The 21,483-nt window shown below is 49.6% G+C and overlaps 1 protein-coding gene across 4 annotated transcripts in view; it reads right to left on the bottom strand.

Moving 5' to 3' along the window:
• CAPZB (capping actin protein of muscle Z-line subunit beta) overlaps nucleotides 1-3,197 on the bottom strand; it is a 101,810-nt gene extending 98,613 nt beyond the window's left edge. Inside the window, exon 1 of one of the 4 annotated variants that reach the window (XM_084785887.1) lies at nucleotides 2,540-3,197. In XM_084785887.1, coding sequence (XP_084642013.1) covers nucleotides 2,540-2,911 — 372 coding nt within the window. In that variant the 5' untranslated portion in view covers nucleotides 2,912-3,197. Of the gene's footprint in view, nucleotides 1-1,353; nucleotides 1,467-2,539 lie in introns of those variants that run through there. The other 3 variants (XM_084785888.1, XM_084785889.1, XM_084785890.1) reach the window with 3 other exon arrangements.
• Nucleotides 3,198-21,483: the final 18,286 nt, after the last annotated feature.

Below are 21,483 nucleotides of genomic sequence, written 5' to 3'. Positions count from 1 at the left end.
TTCTTTTTCTTTTTTTTGAAACAGGGTCTCACTGTTGCCCAAGCTGGCCCTGAATGCATGAAACAGCTGAGATTACAGCCGCCGTGCTGTGTGGCACAGAGCCCAGCCTGCCAAGCCATATCTTTCGGTGTTAGGGACTGTCCTAGGACCCAGATAGAGAGGGACGACACAAGACCAAAATCTCTGTCCCCAAGGAGCTAGGGACTAGGTCCCCAGTACTACTGCCTCACAATGACACTGCCTAATAGGAAGACCCACAGGCAACCTGCAAAAGTAAGTACCTGCCCATCCCTTGTCATGTTTCGGCATCCCCATCATTATACTTTTTTTTTTTTTTTAAGATTTATTTATTATGTATACAGTGCTCTGCCTGCATGTACACCTGCAGGCCAGAAGAGGGCATCATATCTCATTATAGATAGTTGTGAGCCACCATGTGGTTGCTGGGAATTGAACTCAAGACCTCTGGCAGAACAGACAAGTGCTCTTAACCACTGAGCCATCTCTCCAGGCACCCCCCCCATCACTACACTTTTTAAGCAGTGTCATTATATATCAGACATACAACAGCATACAAGGAAGCTCACTGGAGCCTGCAGGCATGCTTCCACAGGTCTATGCACACACCGAGCAACGCTCTGAGTAAGGCACAAATGAATGCCCCCAGCCTTTCTTCAGCAGAAGCCTAGAGGAATCTGGGGGGACTAAGTCCCATCTGGCCACTACGCCATCATCTCCCACTTTGGCAATGGGAGTACACATAGAAAACTTCAATCTACTTTTTTAAAAAGCCTCACCCAAAAACTGTCTCAGGGGCAAGGCCTTCCCCATATAGACTAAAGTTAGGGTCTAGCCCCAGCCCCCCAGGCAGGCCAAGTTTCAGCCAAGAGCAATAGTACAAAGACAGTCTTTGCCAATGATTTTAATCAATTAGAGAAAGTTTATTAGCCAATCAGAATTAGTCACCCCCAATTCGGTTGCCGCACCCTTGATTAAACAGGGCTCCTCAAAAATCATCCAGAGCCAAAGTCCACTCCCAAACATCTAGCAGGCAGGAAGGGGAGCCGCCCCCACCCCAGGCTGTGATGCATGAAGCAGGTGGAAGGCTGGAAAGCTTGCCCTTCAGTCTACCTACCAACGCTTCCTTGACCACCTGAGGTAGTTCTCTGGCCCTTCCACCTAGATGCTGGACCAGCTCTATAAGAGTTCAGGTGGATTTGGGGGATGCAGGGTTATAGGGGTGACACTTAAGGCTCTTCAAATAACTTGATCTCATAGTGTGCCTGCTTTCATTACCAAAACAAACACCACGAGTTGAGCCAGGGAGCTCCCGGGCCTGTGAGGTTTGCTCACCTGATCAGGGGTACCTCCATAATCAGCAGTTCCGACCCTTACAAGCTGACAGTTCAGGGGGAACGGGAGGCTGCGCCTGCTAGGGTGCATCGTGTCCAGGCCTTATGTTGGGCTCTGAGCTAGATGTCCCTCCAGCCCCTGGGCTGCGGCCTCACAAGAGCGATTGTGAGTTCATCTTTGTCCACTTGGCTTGCCCACCGTCAACACTCTGCTCCCCACTCAGTCAGGGCACCCCACAAGACGCGCTGCTGCACTAGCAGCACCGAAGCGCGGCAGCCACGGGAAATGCCCTGCTCTGTCTTCCGGGCACACGGATGCCGCCCTTCTCTGCCCTCTCTCGCTTGCTCGATCACACTGAAGCAGCCTCCCCAGAAAGGAACACGCCTCGAGCCTAGGGAAGGCAGCAGCACCCCGACCACCCCCACCCTGGCTGGGGCTCTCCCCCGCTCCCCAGAAGCTGCCAAGAACGAGCATGCTAGGAATAGAGGAGGGGACACCTGGGGACAGGAGCAGGACACGGAGCAAGCAGGGTCTAGATGGGAGGGTGAGAACAGCCTGCGGGGCTGACGCAGGCTAAGCGAAGTCGTGAGAAGTCTGGGGGAAGGGCCGGGGGCGGGGGTGGGGGGTGCAGGAAGGGGACATAGCAGGAGTAGAGTCCAAACTTGAGAACCATGGAGAGAGAAGATTCCATGAGGGTGTAGGAAACAAACCTAGGCTGAGGCCACTGGGAAGGGTTGATCGAGGTGCACGCTGGGGCCATGGAGAGAAGAGTTTGGGGGAAGGGGGCCTAGCCTGGGCCACTGCAGCGAGAAGCAACGTCCTAGCCTGGGCCCTGGGACCGAGGTAGGGGAGCCTAGCTCAGGCCAGGGGATCAAGGCCTGCGAGAGGGATGCCTGGCCTGGCCCCTCAGAGAAGGAAGGTCTAACCTGGGATAGGCGAGACTAGCCTGGACATGCAGGGGAAAAAATCGGGCTCCATTTGGAGCCCAGGGCGAGGTCACGGGCCAGCCGGGCTTCCCGCCGCCCCCTCCGTACCCTAAGAGTGGCGTCTGCCTAGGGTCCGGGACCCCGCCCCTCCCCCACCCCGGGTCCCCACCCTCCCCGGGCTGGCGGGTCGGCGGGGGAGGGGATGCGAGCTCCCGCTGGGAGGGTCCGAGGATGGGACCATGAGGGGGGGGTCCCTTTACCATGGTGGCGGCGGCGGCGGCGGTCCCTGTCCCGGCGTCTGTGGCTCTCCCCCCCGCAGCAGGGCCCGGCGCTTCCACTTCCCCGGGTGCCCGAGAGTGAACATCCGGGTCAGCGGCCCCCCTCCCCCCGCGCCGGGCCGCCGCCACCTTCCTTCCCCGCCCCGGCCAGCCCGGCCCGCCCCCCACGCCGCCTGCTCGCGACCAATGAGCGAGCGGGGCCGCGGCGATCGCCAAGTATGGAGCTCTGCGCGGGGGGCGGGCCCTGTGGTCGAGTGGGCGTGTCCTGTGGTGGGAGGGGCGGGCCAGGTTCGACGCTCCTGTGAGGCTGGGGCTGCTGGATTTTTGAAGGAGCCGGGCAGCGGGTGTCCTCATCCGACTGCCAGCATCGCACCTCGCGGCTGCAGGGCGCGGGGTAGCTGAGGGTGGAGCGGTTCATTGATTCCCCTGGGCTAAGGATGCGGAAGGCGCTGAAACTAGGAGGGGACCGGCCCTCCACGCCCCACCCGGACCCGGAACTGGTGCGCCGGACGAGGCCCGGCCCTAGGAGAGCGAGCGGAACCTGCAAAGGGACGCCGACGCTGCAGCCCCTGCTGCAGAACACCTGCTATCACGACCAGGCAGGCAGGTGGATAAGCCATAAAGATCCCGTCCCGCACTTCATGGCTATCAGACTGGGTAGTTGTGAGGAAAGATTAGAACATTGGGTTTAATAAACGCTGGCTGTTATGCATACTTTGTTTTACATTATCTGAAGAAAATCAGCCCGACTTCCTAAAGATGAGGTGCTTCCTCTCTCCATACGATGACTCAGAAATCACTCGTTATCAGGACTGAAGATTGAACATAGATCCTCATGCATGCTAGACTAGTGTTCTTCCACTGAACCGCAGCCCCAACCGTAAATTAGCTGTTCAAAGAAGAGTGAATTTTGTTTTGTTGAGTTCTCTTTTTTTTTTCCTCCTTTATTAATTTATTCTTGTTACATCTCAATGGTTATCCCATCCCTTGTATCCTTCCATTCTTCCCTCCCTCCCAATTTCCCCTTATTCCCCTCCCCTATGACTGTTCCTGAGGGGGATTACCTCCCCCTCTATATGATCATAGGGTATCAAGTCTCTTCTTGTTGTTGAGTTCTCTAGAACACAAAGCACCTAGAATGCAAGTCTTGCTCCCTGCATGGCTTGCTCACCGGTTAAGAATCAAATCAGGTCCTGAGAGAGGGGATCAGTAAACTTCATCAGTGGCAAACTGTCCCCTAGGCCTCTGAGCTTACAGGCAAGTGAAAGCTTGCAGGGACTGCCACTAGCAGAGAAAGCGTCCAGGTAAGTCCCTCAAGAATGGCATGGACCAGTATTACAGGAGTTCAGAGAAGGGAGTGGCTCTTTGAAAGACATTACTCCGGAAGTATTTATTGTGTGGCTGTTGGCCACTCTGAAGGCAGGCTATAGAGATTACAGCTCTGAGCAGAATAGCCATACTAACAGAGTTTGTGGATGAGATTTCGGTTCTGGGAATGAAGTCTCCTGCATGCTGGATAAATAAATGCTCCTGTCCTGACTTAAAGCCCCTTTGAGCTTAAATGCTGGTAGAAGACAGTTACCTATCTAGGAAAGACCGTGTTGGAGGTGAGATGTGGAAAAACATTAAATGGGTGGAGCAGGTAAACAGGCACTGTGTGGTGGCACTTTGGGAGATGGTCTCAAGGTGGCTTTAACTCAGCTGAAAGGGGGGGGGGGGTGATGGAACAGGCTGTGTGCCTAGGGTAGTCATGCGGATCAAGGGCAGACATCCCAGTGTACCCACAGACAGCAAGGAGGCCACTGTGGCCAGCCGAGAGCTTTGGGAACAGCAACAAGCTCTGACCCAGGTCCCCAGACCTGTTTTGTGCTGTACTATAGGGTGAATAGGGAGGGCCTCAGAAAGCTCTTTGTGTGTCCCAGACATTTTTATTTAAAAAAGCCCCGTGGGGGCTGGAGAGATGGCTCAGTGGTTAAGAGCACTGACTGCTCTTCCAGAGGTCCTGAGTTCAATTCCCAGCAACCACATGGTGGCTCACAACCATCTATCATGTGATCTGATCTTACTGTATACATAACAAATAAATCTTTATAAATAAAATTAAAAGCACTGTGTAGGGAGAAGGCTCATTTGGTACAGTGTGCTGAGGTATTGGACTTTGATCTCCAAAACTTATATACATGAGTCTGGCACTGGGGAAGCTGGGACAGCTTGATTTCTGAAACTTGTTGGCCAATTTAGTCTAGCTCCGGGCCAGTGACATGGCATCATGGACAGTGTCAACGGAACAGGACCTGAAGTTACCCTCTGCTTTCCATACACGAATTCCTGCATGCAAACACATGTGTACACACACACACACACACACACACACACACACACACACAAAACAACTTTTTTTTTTTGAGACATGGTTTCTCTGCATAACAGAGCCCTGGTTGTCCTGTACTCACTTTGTTGACCAGGCTGGTCTTGAACACATAGAGATCTGCCTGCCTCTGCCTCCTGAGTGCTGGGACTAAAGGAGTGCGCCACCACATCTGGCTCTGGTTTTAAAGCACTGATATGGGAGTTAGGGGGCCAGCACTTTGGGTGAAGTACTTGCTATACGAGAATAAGGACCTTTCAGATCCACAGCATGTAAAAAGCAGGTACACGGATGCATATCTGTGATCCTAGTGCTGTGGGAGAGGCCGGAGGATCTCGGGCTTGGTGAGCAGCCAGCCTAGCCAGAAGGCAAACTCCAAATTCAGTGAGAGGGCCTGGTATGGTGGCGCATGCCTTTAATCCCAGCACTCAGGAGGCAGAGGCAGGCAGATCCCTGTGAGTTCGAGGCCAGCCTGGTCTACAAAGCGAGTCCAGGACAGTCAAGGCTACACAGAGAAACCCTGTCTCTTGAAAAAAAAAATAGAGCAAGATCAAGGAGAACCTGACATAGACTTCTGCCCTCCACATGCATGCTTACAAGCCGGCACACGCATTCACATACATATACATGTACATGCACATTCACCACACATACATGTACACAAAATACCAGTATGATGATGCATCCTTTGTGATGGATTCCTTGTGTTTGCTTTTTGGTTTGGGTTGGGTTTTGTTTGTTTGGTGTTTTGTTTTGTTTTGTTTTTTGGTTTTTCGAGACAGGGTCTCTCTGTGTAGCCTTGGCTGTCTTGGACTCTCTTTGTAGACCAGGCTGGCCTCAAACTCACAGCGATCTGCCTGTCTCTGCCTCCCGAGTGCTGGGATTAAAGGCGTGCGCCACCACCGCCCAGCTGGTTTGGGTTTTTTGAGACAGGGTTTCTCTGTGTAGCCTTGGCTGTCTTGGACTCAACTTTGTAGACCAGACTAGCCTCGAACTCACAAAGATCCACCTGCCTCTGCCTCCCAGAGTGCTGGGATTAAAGGTGTGCACCACCATGCCCAGCTTGTAAATAATTTTATTTTATGTGCATTGGTGCTTTGTCTGTGTGAGGGTGTCAGATCTTGGATTTACAGACAATTGTGAGCTGCCGTGTGGGTGCTGGGAATTGAATCAGGGTCCTTTGGAAGGGCAGTCAGTGCCCTTAACTGCTGAGCCATCACTTCAGACCAGCCAGGGCCCCCCCTCCCGCCTTCTACCCAGTCACCCTCCCCCTCCCCCTCCCCGCTTAAGCCCTTTCCCAATCCTCATAACAGAGCCCTCCCAAAACGTAAGGAATCTCCCCAAAGTCATGAGGTAGAGCTGAAGGGTGTCTGGGGAGACAAGGAACACTTCTGTTCTGAGTTTGCAGATGTGTCACTAGCAACATGGGAAGCAGGAAGTAGTTCAGGATGCTAAGGATTTGAGGCCATCCACACTGAAAAGATTTGCCATTAAACCTGGCAAGACTACAGGAAGAATGGAGGTGGGGTGGGGTAGGGAGTGGGAGAGAGAAAGAGGGAGAGCCTCTCTGAGCCAAGTTATAGTTGAGGTGCCTATGGGAAACTTCGATGGAGAGGCCCAGTTAGGAATTGGGGGTGGAAGCCTGGTGCTAGTGAGAGGCATCTAACGGTATTTAACAGCACAAGATGTTGGGGTGAGCTCATTTGGTGATGGAGATAAGAACAAAGGAGCAAAGGAGAAGATGCATCTCTCCAGAAAGCCCACGGAGCAGAGCATGAAGTAAGTGACCCTTGAAGAAAAGATTGACAGAAAGCCTTACCCAAAGAGCTTTGGCTATGGTTTCTCAATCTTGGTTTCAACCTTGTAGAGCAATACTACTGTTTTTCCCAGAGGGGCTGAGTAGCGCGTCCAAGCCTATGCGTTCAGTTAGAGGCAGTCTGGAACCAGTGCCCTCATTCATAGCCCGCAGTGTGAGCACGTTGCTACCCTGCCCAAAATCTTTTGAGAGGCACCTTATAGTGCCTGGAGGCTGGGTGGGGGAGGTGCCTCTGAGGGGAAAGTGCTTGCCACACATGCAGGACAGTTTGAAGTCTCTTATCTCCAGCAAGTTCATAAAAACTGAGCGGGGGGGGGGGGGGGGGGGGGGGGGATGCTCCTATAATCCTACTGTTGGAGAGGCATGGAAAAGGCTCTTTGGCCGGGCGTGGTGGCGCACGCCTTTAATCCCAGCACTTGGGAGGCAGAGGTAGGCGGATCGCTGTGAGTTCGAGGCCAGCCTGGTCTACAAAGTGAGTCCAGGATGGCCAAGGCTCCACAGAGAAACCCTGTCTCGAAAAACCAAAAAAAAAAAAAAAAAAAAAAGAAAGAAAGAAAGAAAGAAAAGGCTCTCTGTCACTGTGCCCGCCAGTGATCCCACTCAGGGAGGCAGAGACAAGCAGATCTCTGTGAGTTGAAGTGAGTTTAGGACAGCTAAGGCTACATAGAGAAACCCTGTCTCCAAAAACAAAAACAACCAAGAAGAGATTTGATACCCTATGAGCATATAAAGGGGGAGGAGGTTCCTCCTCAGTCACAGTCATAGGGGAGGGGAGTAAGGGGAAAATGGGAGGGAGGGAGGAATGGGAGGATACAAGGGATGGGATAACCATTGAGATGTAACAAGAATAAATTAATAAAAAAAATTAAAGCTGGGTGGGGTGGCGCATGCCTTTAGTCCCAGCACTCAGGAGGCAGAGGCAGGCGGATCGTTGTGAGTTCGAGGCCAGCCTGGTCTACAAAGTGAGTCCAGGACAGCCAAGGCTACACAGAGAAACCCTGTCTCGAAAAACCAAAAAAAAAAAAAAAAAACAAACTTCCAGAGGTCCTGAGTTCAATTCTCGGCAACCATATGGTGGCTCGCAACCATCTATAATGTGATCTGATGCCCTCTTCTGCAGATAAAGCACTCATATACAATAAATAAATATTTAAAAAACAAAAACAAAAAGGCTCTCTGAAGCTGGGCAGTTATGGTGCAAAAGGATCTCTGAGTTCCTGTCTGAGTTCAAGGCCAGCCTGGCCTATACAAAGTGAATTCAAGAACAGCGAGGGCTACAGAAAAACCCTGTCTCGGATGGGGGAAAAAAATGCTTGGACTAAAAGATACACACCTCTTAAATTCACAAGAACATCTATTATTTGATGTCGGTTCTGGTGCTGCAGTAGAGAGAGAAGCTCACCGGGATGCTAAGTCTTCGTTTCCCGAAGGAGCATGGGGGTCCAGCCTTCTTGGAAAAGACTGACACCCAGCCAGCTCACTCCAGTTACTTTATCCAAACATTCTACAAGGTTAATTGGGCCTGGGAAAGGTCCCAACCGCCAAAGATATCTTGCCCTTGATGCCCCATGAAAGCAGACAACACAAACACATCTCAGTCCCCTTCAACCATAGCTAGCCATGATCAAAAGAAAAAAAAAAAACTAAAAAAACAGAAAAGAAAAGAAAAACCCTCCCAGTTTGCCAACGGTGTCTTAAGACCGAAGGCAGTGCAGCTGCAAACTCTTCCATAGCACCAAATGCAGATACTCCTGAGAGATATTTCCTCAAGGTTCAAACAGTCTCAAAACAACTTCTCAGCCTCCACTGATTGACCCAAACAGCAAAAGCTTTACTATACATTCTCTTAAAGCCAGACACCAAGGCTTTACTGTACATTTCACTACAGACATCCCTTAAGTGATGGCAAAGTTGAAAGTGGTTAAACACTGGTACACATGCAGCCACTGAAGTTGCCACAGGACTCCCCACAGAGGAAGAGTGTGTGTAGTGTGAGCTCTGGGGATTTGGTCGTGTGGGAACATCTGAAGACTGTAGAGCAAGAAGCAAAGTCCTGGTGCCACACAGCTTGAGATCGCAAAGTGCAGTTACTGAGGAAACCGTTCTCATTAAAGTCGATTTTAATCGAATCATTTCCATTGGTGGGACACACACACACACACACACCTTCCAGAGGACCCAAGTCAGGCAGTTATCAACTACCTGGGATGCCTGCTCCAAGGCATTTCAACACCCTCTTCTGTCCTCTGCAAGCACCCACACACATGTGGCATACCCACATATGTAAAAATGTAATTTTTCTTCTCTAGACAAGGTGTTTGTTAGTTCTGGCTGTTGTAAAACTCACTCTGAAGACCAGGGTGGGATTGAACTCATAGAGATCCACCTGCCTCTGCCTCCCCGAGTGCTGGATTAAAGGTGTGGACCATCACCACCCAGCAAAACGTAACAAATTTTTAAAACTTTAACCTTAAAAATATATCTATATGGTAGAGAGTAATCTGACTCCTGATACCAACTCTGGTCCACACATGAGTGTGCATACATGGACATGGACACACATGGGGGTGTGTCCACAGAGAACCTTCTATAATGTTAAAGTTCCTCATAATAGGAGGGCCCAGGAACCCCCACAGGGGCACAGACACCATCTCTACCATGGAGCCCATTTCAGCGTATTTATTTCTTTGTGTGGGAAACAGGTGTAGAGATACAGCGCAGCAGGCTTGTAGAAGTGGGCTTTGAGGAGACTGTCCTTTGGGTGGGTTTTGAGGACCAGATTCAGGTTGTCAAGCTTGGTGGCATGTTGCTTTGCCTCTGCACCATCTCACCAAGGCATTATTTCTGCCGCTTCTGTTGCCTCTGCTACTAGCTGGACTTCTCGGCTGGGTTCCAGCCATGTGTTCTCAATGCTTTGAACGTGTATGGGGGCCCCGCCCTGGTGGCCTGGATCCCTCTTTATTCTCTGCACCAAGTTTATTACCCAACAAGTTGATGTCTTTCATAGTTCAGAATCCTAAGGTCAAGTCTGATTGGCCAGCTCATCTTTTATTCACAGGACAGGTCACTAGGTCAGCCTGCAGGCTGACTGCCCAGATGGCAGATCCCACCTCCGGGTCCAGCACCAAGTGCTGTGAGCATGAAGGCCGCACATACAGACTACAAAGCTCTGAGTGGAGACACAAGCCTTTCCGGCTTTTCAAATGAAAGGGCCAGCCGGGCATGGTGGCGCCCGCCTTTAATCCCAGCACTCGGGAGGCAGAGGCAAGGTGGATCTCTGAGTTCTAGGCCAGCCTGGTCTACAAAGTGAGTCCAGGACCAGGCAAGGCTGCACAGAGAAACCCTGTCTCAAAAACAGAACAAAACGAAAGAGCGTTGTTGCTCTTGCCAGAGGACCCAGGTTTGATACCCATCACCCTCGTGATGGCTTACAACCATCTGTAGTTCCAGATCCAGCAGATTCGGTGCCCTCTTGTACTCACCTCTGTAAGACACCAAGCACACAAGTGTGCATGTGCATATGTGTGGGTGAAAACCCCATACACAGCTGGGCATGGTGGCACACGCCTTTAATCCCAGCACTTGAGAGGCAGAGGCAAGCGGATCGCTGTGAGTTCGAGGCCAGCCTGGTCTACAAAGTGAGTCCAGGACAGCTAAGGCTACACAGAGAAACCCTGTTTCGAAAAATCAAAAAAAAAAAAAAGAAAGAAAGAAAGAAAGAAAGAAAACCCCATACACAGAATTAGTAGGTCTAACAAAATTAAGTGGACACACACACACACACACACACACACACACACACACACACACACACACACACACATGATCTGCCAGGATTGATTCTACATTGAGTCTAGGTTCCCCTCGGGTAAGGGTTTTACCCAACCCCGACCTGACCACAGACTTCATACCTCTCAAGAGGACTTGGGAATTTCATCTTGCAAAACTCAAGTGGTCTCTTCGTGCCTTGACTCACTCCTTCTGATGTCTGCTATAACCTTTCCTGTCACACATTCATATTCTCTCTCAATTTCCTCTCCTGAGCTGGGTCCCACGGTGTAAACCTTTAATCCCAGCACTCAGGAGGCAGAGACAGGCAGATCGCTGGGAGTTTGAGGCAAGCCTGGTCTACAAAGTGAGTCCAGGACACCAAGGGTACACAGAGAAACCCTGTCTCGAAAAACAAAACAAGGGGCTGGAGAGATGGCTCAGCAGTTAAGAGTACTGTCTGCTCTTCCACAGGTCCTGAGTTCAATTCCCAGCAACCACATGGTGGCTCACTACCGTCTATAATGTGATCTGGTGCCCTCTTCTGGCCTGCAGGGTTACAAGCAGGCAGAGCACTGTATATGTAATAAATAAATATTAAAAAAGAAAGAAAGAAAAAATTAAAAAAAATTTTCCTTTTCTGAATGCTTGCTTTCCATATGAGAGTCTTTCCGTCACAATGCCTTTAGCACATAGAACAGAGTAGTTGCTCAATGAAGGTCCCTGAACAAAATAGCATCAACATGATAAGACCAATCTAAGTCAGCATTCCAGGATGGATAATGAAGCTTTGACTGCTTGTTTTGTTGTTGTTGTTGTTGTTTTGGAGACAGGATTTCTCTGTGTAGCCTTGGCTGTCCTGGACTGGCTTTGTAGACCAGGCTGGCCTCGAACTCACAGCGATCTGCCTGCCTCTCTCTGCCTCCCGAATGCTGGGATTAAAGGCGTGCGCCAACACACCCCACCATTGTTGTTTTTATGGGCACTTACTATGTCGGTTTGTTGTCATTCTGAGACAATCTCAGTGTGTAGCCTTGGAATTCCTTATGTAGATCAGGCTGACCTGAAACTCTTAAGATCTACCTCTGCTTCCTAAATGCTGGGAATATTCTTTTGTTGTTGTTGGTTGTTTTGGTTTCTTTGTGTAGCCTTGGCTGGCCTGGAACTCACTCTGTAGACCAGGCTGGCCTAGAACTCACAGAGATCCGCCTGCCTCTGCCTCCCGAGTGCCGGGATTAAAGGTGTGCGCCACCACACCCAGCCCTCCTTAACTCCTTCCAATAAATCTTTGGAACTAGCAATTTCAGTCTTGACTGGTTGGTTTCTGTTTTTGAGATAGTGTCTATTTATGCATCAATGCTAAGGGTCAAACCCAGGGTTTCATAGGCTAGTTTCAAGCTCACTGTGTAGCTGAAGATGACCTTGAACTCCTGATCCTCCTGCCCCTGTCTCTGGAGGGTTGGAATTACCAAGTGTGCACCCACCACCCCTGGTTTATTTAGTGTGTTGGGGGAGCGGCGATGCTGTCTGTAGAACCACTATGTTCTGCACAGCAGTTACCCATGAGCATCTCCTGAGTTGATGCAGGACGGGAAGGAAGCCCTGAGCGCATCACACAAGAAAAGGAGCTTCGGCGGAGCAGCCTTCCCACTGCATGTAGAGCTGGGCTGGCTGCTCACTGATTGCTACAGGATTCGCCTGACCGCCCCACTACTCAGAATTGCCTGGTTAGCTGTCCTTCCTTCTTCAGGTAAGTCCCACCGCCGCCGCTGAGACTTCTGGCTTTGTAAGTGCACACTTGTCCCAGGAGCTGGGGGTTGCTTAGCTCCTGAACCACCTCCCATTCCCAGGCCTGGACAGGACATGTAGCCACAAAGGGGAGGAGGCCAGGGCACTGGCAACCCACTTCTTTAATACAGCCCAAGGCTGTGGTGCCAAGAGGATCCTTCACTCTGAGGTTTGTCACAATCATCTTGGGGTTTTTTGTTTTGATTTCCTAATAGGTACCTGGGAGACTTCCTAGCTGCCTTCTGCTGGACCAGAAGTGTTTGTATCCTGTCCATCTGGGGGGTCTTGATCAGCTGGGGGCCAGCTGTTGGAGTTTTTATATGCACATCTGGGGTTGAATTCCCGTTCAGTGATTCAAGCTGGCCAGCCAGCCAGCCACTCAGGTTGGGCTGGACTATGTATGCAATATACCCCATGCTGGTTCTCACTTTGGGCTTGGGATAAGTGGCCCCTGCCTTTCCAGGTGGTATTCTCCAACAGACCCTCAAAAGCTGGGCTTGCAGCCTTCCATCCTGTTGTGCGTTCCCATGGAAACCAGGCACGTTGTACACCTTATATCTCTTACTCGCCCCCCCCCCCCTTATCATTTGTCCATTCTGCTCCAGAGGCTTCTTGAGGTGGGACTGTGAGTCACTCCCTAAGCATTAGCGTAGCTCCTGAGATACCATCGAGTGCCACAAATGGAGCCTGTCGGGTGGGGGATCCCTGAAAAATTCCAGCCATCCAGGATGTAAACTGCAGTCCGCTCCAACTCCCTCCATCCCTCCTTCAGACTGGACATTGCTGTGGTCCCACTGAAACTGTCAAAAACAGAATTTACCAAGGAGCTTCTAACCTGAGAGACGCAGGGGCACCGTCTGCTGAAAGGCACCTGTGGCCCCAGCGACTGTAGGCTGAGGCTGGACCATCACGAAAGTGCTTAAGTTCAAGGCTAGCCTGGGCAACATAGGAAGATGCTATCTCTTTAAGACAAAACACTACAAACAACAACAGAGGCAATAAAAACATGGAAACAAGCCTGACGCGCAGCAAGCCTGTCATCCCAGCACTCAGGGAGGCAGAGGCAGGTGTATCTCTGTGAATTTGAGTCCAGCTTGGTCTACAAAGCGAGTTCCAGGACAGCCAGGGCTATACAGATAAACCCTACCTTGAACAGACAAACAAACAAGCAAACAAACAAAAAGGTTTAAATACCATTTATAATAACATAAAAAATATATATGAGCCAGTCATGGTAGGAAATGCCTTTAATCCCAGTACTCAGGAGGCAGAGGTAGGTGGATCTCCTTGACCTGAAGCCAGCCTGGTTTACATGACAAGTTCTAGACCAGACAGAAATACATAGTGAGACTCTTTCTCAAACAAACAAAAAAGTACCAGTTATTCTTCCAGATGACCCGGGCTCAGGTCAAGGTTCAGTTTTCAGCACCAACATGGTGGCTAACAGCATTCTGTAACTCCATTTCCAGATGATATTAATGCCCTCCTCTGGTCTCCATGTGTACTGCATGCTCATGTGCACAGAGAATACAGACACACCCTTATGCACACTTTTAATCCTAAACAATGAAGGTAAAGTTAGTTTGTAGGAGGAGGCAGCCATGTTTGAAAGGGACGGCTAATTGAGAGGCAGATAGTGATGAGTCAGAGGAAGATTTGATAAACCGAGTCAGGGTAGGATATACACCCAACTCTTGCCAGAAGAGACAGGAAAAGGAGGACTTAGGAGAGCAGTGCAGAGGGAGAAGACAGGGAGGAGGCAGTTTTACCGGGACAGTGGCACAGAGAGACAAGACACAGGGAGAGAACAAGCTAGACACAGGCGAAGACAGAACAAGCCAGAGAATGAGAAGGAGCCAGAACATTAGAACGTATTGCCGAGGTTAGTATGAGGCCAAGCAGAGCAATTCAGTCAGAGGCCGAGAGAGCCTGCCCGATCGAACCAGTCAGTTTGGACAAGAGTTTGAGCCAGATGAGCTGAGTTGAACCAGCTAGCCACAATTGAGAAAGAGCTAGGGAGGGTGAGCTTATTCAGCAGTGATTGTACAGAGACTAGAAACTCCCAGGACTAGGCCTAGGTTAGGAAATGCAGGTGAATAAAAATTACTTTTACAGTCTCTTGCTACAGAGGGAGTTTGAGGCCACCATGGGGCACATGAGACCCAGTCTTTCTTTCTTTCTTTCTTTCTTTCTTTTATTTAGGTTTTTGTTTGTTTGGGTTTTTTTGGTTTGGTTTGGTTTTTTAGACAGGGTTTCTCTGTGTAGCCTTGATTGTCCTGGACACACTTTGTAGACCAGGCTGGCCTCAAACTCACAGAGATCCACCTGCCTCTGCTTCTGCCTCCAGAGTGCTGTGATTAAGGGCGTACACCGCCGCCGCCACCACCACCACCACCACCCCACCCTCCCCCAGCAAACCCAGTCTTTAAAGATGGAGAAAAAAATGGTCCAGCAGTCATAAGTAGTGAAATAAGTCACTTTGCTGGCTTGTTTTGTCAACTTGACAGACACAAGCTGGGGTCATCTGGGAAGACAAAACCTTAATTGAGAAAATGCCCCTGACAGATTGGCCTGGAGGCAAACCTGTGGGCCATCTTCTTGATTAACAATTGCTGTAAGAGGGCCCTACCCACTGTGGGCGGTGATTGCCCTAGGCAGGCAGCCCTGGTACTTTAGGAAAGCACACTGAGCAAGCTATCAGGAGCAAGCTAGTAACCAGCACCCCTTCGTGGCTGCTGCTTCAGTTCCTGCCTCCAGGTACCTGGCTGAGTTCCTGCCCTGAATTCCCTCAGTAATGCTGGAGTATAAACTATACGCTGGCCAGGCGTGGTAGCGCACGCCTTTAATCCCAGCACTTGGGAGGCAGAGGCAGCTAGATCTCTGTGAGTTGGAGGCCAGCCTGGTCTACAAAGCGAGTCCAGGACAGTCAAGGCTACACAGAGAAACCCTGTCTTGAAAAACCAAAACAGCAACAACAACCCCCCCCAAATAAATAAAACCCTTTTCTCCATAATGTATTTTTGTCCATCACAGCAAATAGAGAGCCAACTAGGATAACCACTAAGCCTGAAGCTGGGCCAACTGAGAGCAAAATGCAAAGGAAAAAAATTCTAAGGTCATGGGAGGTGACATGGTGACTGAGCCTATGTCATTAATGTTGCCACTTGGCAGCTTAAAACTCCTAGGCAGGGGTTGAAGACAACAGAGCCTTAGAGGGTTTGCTGCTCTTGCAGAGGACCTGAGTTTGGTTCACAGCATCCAGGTCAGGAGGAAGCTCACAAGTACCTCTGATGCCCTCTTGTGGTCTCCTTAGGTGCTACACCCATGTACTTAATCTCTCTCTCCGTATCTCTCCTCCCTCCCTCCCTCCCTCCCTCCCTCCCTCCCTCCCTCCCTCCCTCTCTCTCTCTCAGTCTCCCTTCTTCCCTCCCTCCCCCCACCTCTCCCCCCCCATATATCTGTCTTTCCCCCTCTCAATTAATAATAAAACTAAATATTACAAAAAAAGAAAAACATGGCAGGCAGGATCAGACATCTGTAGTCCAGGATCTTGTAGGACCAGCATAGCATGAAATGCGTCTGCGAAGAAAACCAGTTGTGCCTGGCATGGTGGCACATGCCTTTAATTCCACCACTTGGGAGGCAAAAAGCAGGCAGATCGCTATGAGTTTGAGGCTAACATCGTCTACAAAGTGAATCCAGGGTACCCAAGGCTACACAGAGAAACACTGTCTGGAAAAACCAGAAAAAGAAAAAGAAAGAAAGAAAAGGAAACTAGTTGTGCTGGGCTGTGGTGGTGCATCTGTCTAATCCCAGCACTTGGGAGGCAGAGGCAGGCAGATCTCTAGGAGTTTGAGGCCAGCCCGGTCTACAGAGCGAGTTCCAGCACAGCCAGAGCTATACAGAGAGACCTTGCCTCAAACTGCACCCCTCACCAAAAAAAAAAAAAAAAAAAAAAAAAAAGAAAGAAAGAAAAAAAAGAAAAGAAAAAGAAAACAAAAAACAACAACAACAACAACAACAACAACAAAAACTAGCTGCCTGAGAGTCTCCGTTAGGTGCCTGGGTGGCTGCAGCAGATCTATTGGCGTTTCGCTCTACTTCACTCGCTGGGAGGCAATGACATGGTGCCACCTCAAAGCACAGCCATAATATGCCCCTTGTGTCCTGCTCCATGTTCGGGAGCTTAATGGATGCAGAAGATCCAAGGGGAGACACCAAGGTGCAGAAGCCTGTATCCCCTCCAATGGAAAACCGTGCAAGGGATCATCCAATCAGATGCTGCTTGGGGAGGGGGGGAGGGGGGGTACGCCAGTGCTGAGGAGTGTTTATCCCAGCAGCTAACATATCTGAAAAGTTCCCCGTCGTAGCTCCCAATGGATCAAGAGATATTTAGAACGCTAAACGTCATTGGGATTGCCGTGAAAGTGCAGTGGTTCGGCTCTGCCGGTCTTTGTAGGTAGCATGGAGCGGCTGGACAGGGACCCCACAGCTCCCTCCATTCATGGGAAGCTGGGCTTTGAACTGAGCACCGTCTGCTTCCCAAGTGCGTGATTCTTTCGTTCCTCCACCTCGGTCCAAACAAAGAGGTGTTTACAAGACGGGCACAGGCTCGGGGCTTCTGGGTAACTTGCTTTCTGCCCACCTGCTGCTGCGCCTTACAGCCGTGCCTCCACCACTCCCCACAGGCAGTGACTTCAGCTAGAAACGGCATGAAGCCTGCCATCTAAGTCCCTGTCATTCTCCAAGCACTCAGAAGCCGGTAGTGAAAACTGACGACCAGGCCGGGCGTGGTGGCGCACGCCTTTAATCCCAGCACTCGGGAGGCAGAGGCAGGCGGATCGCTGTGAGTTCGAGGCCAGCCTGGTCTACAAAGTGAGTCCAGGACGGCCAAGGCTACACAGAGAGACCCTGTCTCGAAAAACCAAAAAAAAAAGAAAACTGACGACCATTTTCTCCAGCTTGCTAGCTCCGTGCTTACGAAATCCATTACCACACGAGAAGATACAGATCGGCTTTTCCCGTCTGCTTCTTCCTTCCAGTCATAAAGTCTGTGTTGGAGAGAAGGCGCTGAAGGAAGTCCGTCACTAGGGGCGGGGCTGGAGTGTTCCTAGCCTTGCCCTGTTTGCAGTTTCCCCTCTCTGCTTGGTGTGCGCGGTTGAGGATGTGAGCTCTCAGCTTTCTGCTCCTGCCATCATTCCCGTCCCTTGTTAAACCATACCCTCTCTGCCAGAATGGACTCTTACCCTTCTGGAACCATAAGGCAAAATCAGCCCTTTTGTAACTTGATTTTGGTCATAGTATTTCTACCACAGTCTCAGAAAAGCGACAGATCCAGCCTGCTTTGTTTCTCCTAGATAACCACATGGCTTCTCCTCCCTGCAGTCATGAAGGAGCAGATGGCCAAGCCGCCTGCTATACCCTATATCATCTAGCAAAGCGGGATGCTATACCACCCAGGTACAGTCGTCACTCAAGAATATAGGCAAAGGACAGGCGGCAGCGGCGGTGGCCCACGCCTTTAATACTAGCAGAGGCAGGCGGATCTCTGAGTTTGAGGCCATCCTGGTCTACAGAGTAAGTTCCAGGACAGCCAAGGCTACACAGAGAAACCCTGTCGGGGGGGGGGGGGGGCGCGGGAGAGGCGGGTAAAGAACACTACTGCCTTAATAATTTACTGTACTGATTAATATAGAAAGAATAATTCATCCTTCTACAACACATGCGGCAGCTTACATCTGTCTGTAACTCCAGTTTCAGGGGGCTCTGATGCCCTCACACCAATACAAATGAAATAAAACTAAATAAATTATTAAAAACAAAACCTTGTGTGTGTGTGTGTTGTGAATGTGAATCCCATTACAGCTAGAAGCAGATGGATGTAGTTCAATGGAATGTCAGTTGCCAACCGTGGGCAAGGTACTGAACTGGATACATAGCCCCACAGACAACAGCAAAACACCCAAACAAACAAAATAGGGCATTTATAGCAAAATGAAAGCACACACACACACAAAGGGAAGAAAACTAGCCTAGAAACAACTGCTGCTTTCTGTTTAGGATGTAAACTAATCTTTTTTCTGTCACACATATATGCATAATTTACTGTAATGAGCTTATGCTGCAGTACAGGTTTTTAAGCTGCTTTTGTTTTGTTTTGTTTTGTTTTGTTTTGTTTCGAGGCAGGGTCTCTCTGTGTAGCCTTGGCTGTCCTGAACTTGCTTTGTAGACCAGGCTGGCCTTGAACTCACACAGAGCCGCCTACCTCTGCCTCCTGTGTGTTGGGATTAAAGGCGTGCACCACCATGCCTGGCTGCTTTTTTTTTTTTTCTTAACCAATAACACACCATGGACCTTTTATATATTAAGGATTCTCCCAGGGCAGGAGGTTTAATGGTTTCTCAGTATCTTTTTGTGGAAGCATATTGATTAAAAACAAAACATGGGGCTGGAGAGATGGCTCAGCGGTTAAGAGCACCACCTGCTCTTCCAAAGGTCCTGAGTTCAATTCCTAGCAACCACATGGTGGCTCATAACCATCTGTAATGTGATATGGAGCCCTCTTCTGGCTTGCAGGAGTACATGCAGGCAGAGCACTGTATATATAATATTAAATACATCTTTAAAAAAACAAAAACAAAAACGAAACAAAACATGGGGGCTGGAGAGATGGCTCAGAGGTTAAGAGCACTGACTGCTCTTCCAGAGGTCCTGAGTTCAATGCCCAGCAACCACATAGTGGCTCACAATCATCTATAATCCTGTCTGATGCCCTCTTCTGTCTTGTATACACAATAAATAAATACATCTTAAAAAAACAAAACAAAACAAAACATGGGGTTGGTGAGGGGGCTCAGCATCTAAAAACATGGACTCTGTAAGCCGAACAGCCTGAGTTCAACCCTTGGAGCTCACGGTGAAAGACCTCCTCTGCTACGTTCCCTCGCCTGCACACCCTCATCTCACACACAGGCACACACACAAGCACACATACACACAGGCACACACACAGGCACACATACATACAGAACAACAACAACAACTAATAATAATAATAATAATAATAATAATAGAATAAAACAAATGATCCTCTAATAATAACAGTAATAATAGAATAAAATAAATGACAGCTCCCCCCACCCCGGTGTTGCACTGTTGTTTTGTTTTCGCCATCATCAAGCACCTTTGCGCGTACCTCTCCGTTCTCATTCATAATCATTTTCTTAGGCGAACAAGAATAGTTCCACATCAGAAGATGAGCGTGTGGCCTGACTTTTTGCTTTCCCTTTGACAAATAGCCACAACTCCACCAGCAGCATATGAGAATGCCAGAAGAACAGCAACTATTACTACTACTACTACTACTTCCTGGCCAAGGAGATGATGGGGGTGGGGTGGGGGGACAAGACGATAAGTATTTGCTTAAAGGCCACCCCACGCCAGCTGTGTTTATTTGTTGAACTCCATCTCCATGTCCGTGGACCAAACAGCCATGGTCCTTTAGGTCTGTGGTTTATATAGTTCGTCTTTCAACACCCTGAAACGTTGACCCAAGTCGTAGCTGAACGAAAGAGGGTTTCTGGTAAATACAGTTTCCAGTCAGGAGCCCCAAGCCAAATCTCCCCATCCCTCTTCCTGGAGCGGACCACCTCTGTGGTTTAAAACCGCTGGCAATCCATCAAAAAGGGAGGCTGGTTGACTTGGAGCTGAGACCGTAAGTGCTTATAAGAAATGAAAGACATGGTTTGGGGTGAAAAAGTCATGTTTCCGGGTACAAAGGCAAAGCCACTAATAACCCAAGGAGTCGGTGGTGTTCCATCTGACCTGCTCCGATACGGTCACTATGGTGACGGTCTCCATAAACAGCTGCAAAATAACCAGATTGAGGGAAGGAAAAAAAAAAAAAAAAAAGGAAGGAGAAATTTCCACCCGGGCGATCTGAAGTTATTTTAGGGATCAAGGCAATGTCATGTGGGGGTAAATATGGAATGCAGGATCTGTTCTTTTAATAATCATCCTCCCTTCCTTTTGTGAGGCTGAACAAAGACCTGGCGGGTCACGGAAAGAAGCCCAGCCCGCTGTCTTCAGGGTTCAGAAAGTGCAGCCAAGAGAACTGAAAGAAACGGGTAGGAACAGACATTCTTCTCACAGCCTCCGCCTGGGACACTCAGCGGAGCCGTGTGTGGAATCCAATGCTGCAGAGAAAGAGGCTGGGTCTGGAACTCTAGGGAACTAGGCTCGGTTGCCTGCCCAAGACCTTGATTCCTTTGCCAGTGGCAGGGATAAAGGGACGCATCTTCAAGCTGCGACAGAGTCCTTGGCTACTCCTGGCCTCATGCTATCCGCTGTGAATCCCTGACTCAGCGAGCTACAGTCCAAAGAGCAGAAAGAGCTATGGTTTGTTTTTGTTTTGTTTTTTTGTTTTTGTTTTTTAATGCCAAGGGGAAAAAAAACCCTTGAGTATGCTTTGCCTACTTCTTCCCTGACCCTGAATTCTTCACTGACCCTGAATCACTTCCTCTTCCAACTTAACCTGTTGCTCCCCTCTCTTCCAGACTGCTAAAATGAAAAGCAGACCACCAAAAGACAGTCCTCTGTGTCAGCCAATAGGAACTGAGTCAAAAAAATCTCCCAATCTGCCGGGCGGTGGTGGCGCATGCCTTTAATCCCAGCACTCGGGAGGCAGAGGCAGGCAGATCTCTGTGAGTTCGAGGCCAGCCTGGTCTACAAAGTGAGTCCAGGACAGACAAGGCTACACAGAGAAACCCTGTCTCGAAAAACCAAAAAGAAAAAAAAAAAGAAAGAAAGAAAGAAAAGAAAAAGAAAAAAAAATCTCCCAATCTCCTGTCTATCCAGTGGGCCTGGAGATTTTTATTTTATTTATTTATTTTTTGAGACAGGGTTTCTCTGTGTAACAGCTCTAGCTGTCCTAGACTTTCTTTATAGAACAGGCTGGTCTTGAACTCACAGAGATCCACCTGCCTCTGCCTCCCCGAGTGCTGGGATTAAAGGCTTGCGCCACCACACCTGGCTGGGCCTGAAGAATTTATTCAATGAGCGTTTATTGAACACCTAGTAGGGCTTAATAGGAGCAGAGCTATAGGGATGAGCAGATCCCCAGGATCTTTCTGTCTTTTTCCAGCAGCTGGAATTGAACCAAGGACCCCACACACACTAAGCGCTCTC

This window comes from Acomys minous (assembly GCF_964271855.1).
Source record: "Acomys minous genome assembly, chromosome: 6".
Taxonomy (NCBI): domain Eukaryota; kingdom Metazoa; phylum Chordata; class Mammalia; order Rodentia; family Muridae; genus Acomys; species Acomys minous.
This window is presented reverse-complemented; position numbering and strand designations above follow the sequence as displayed.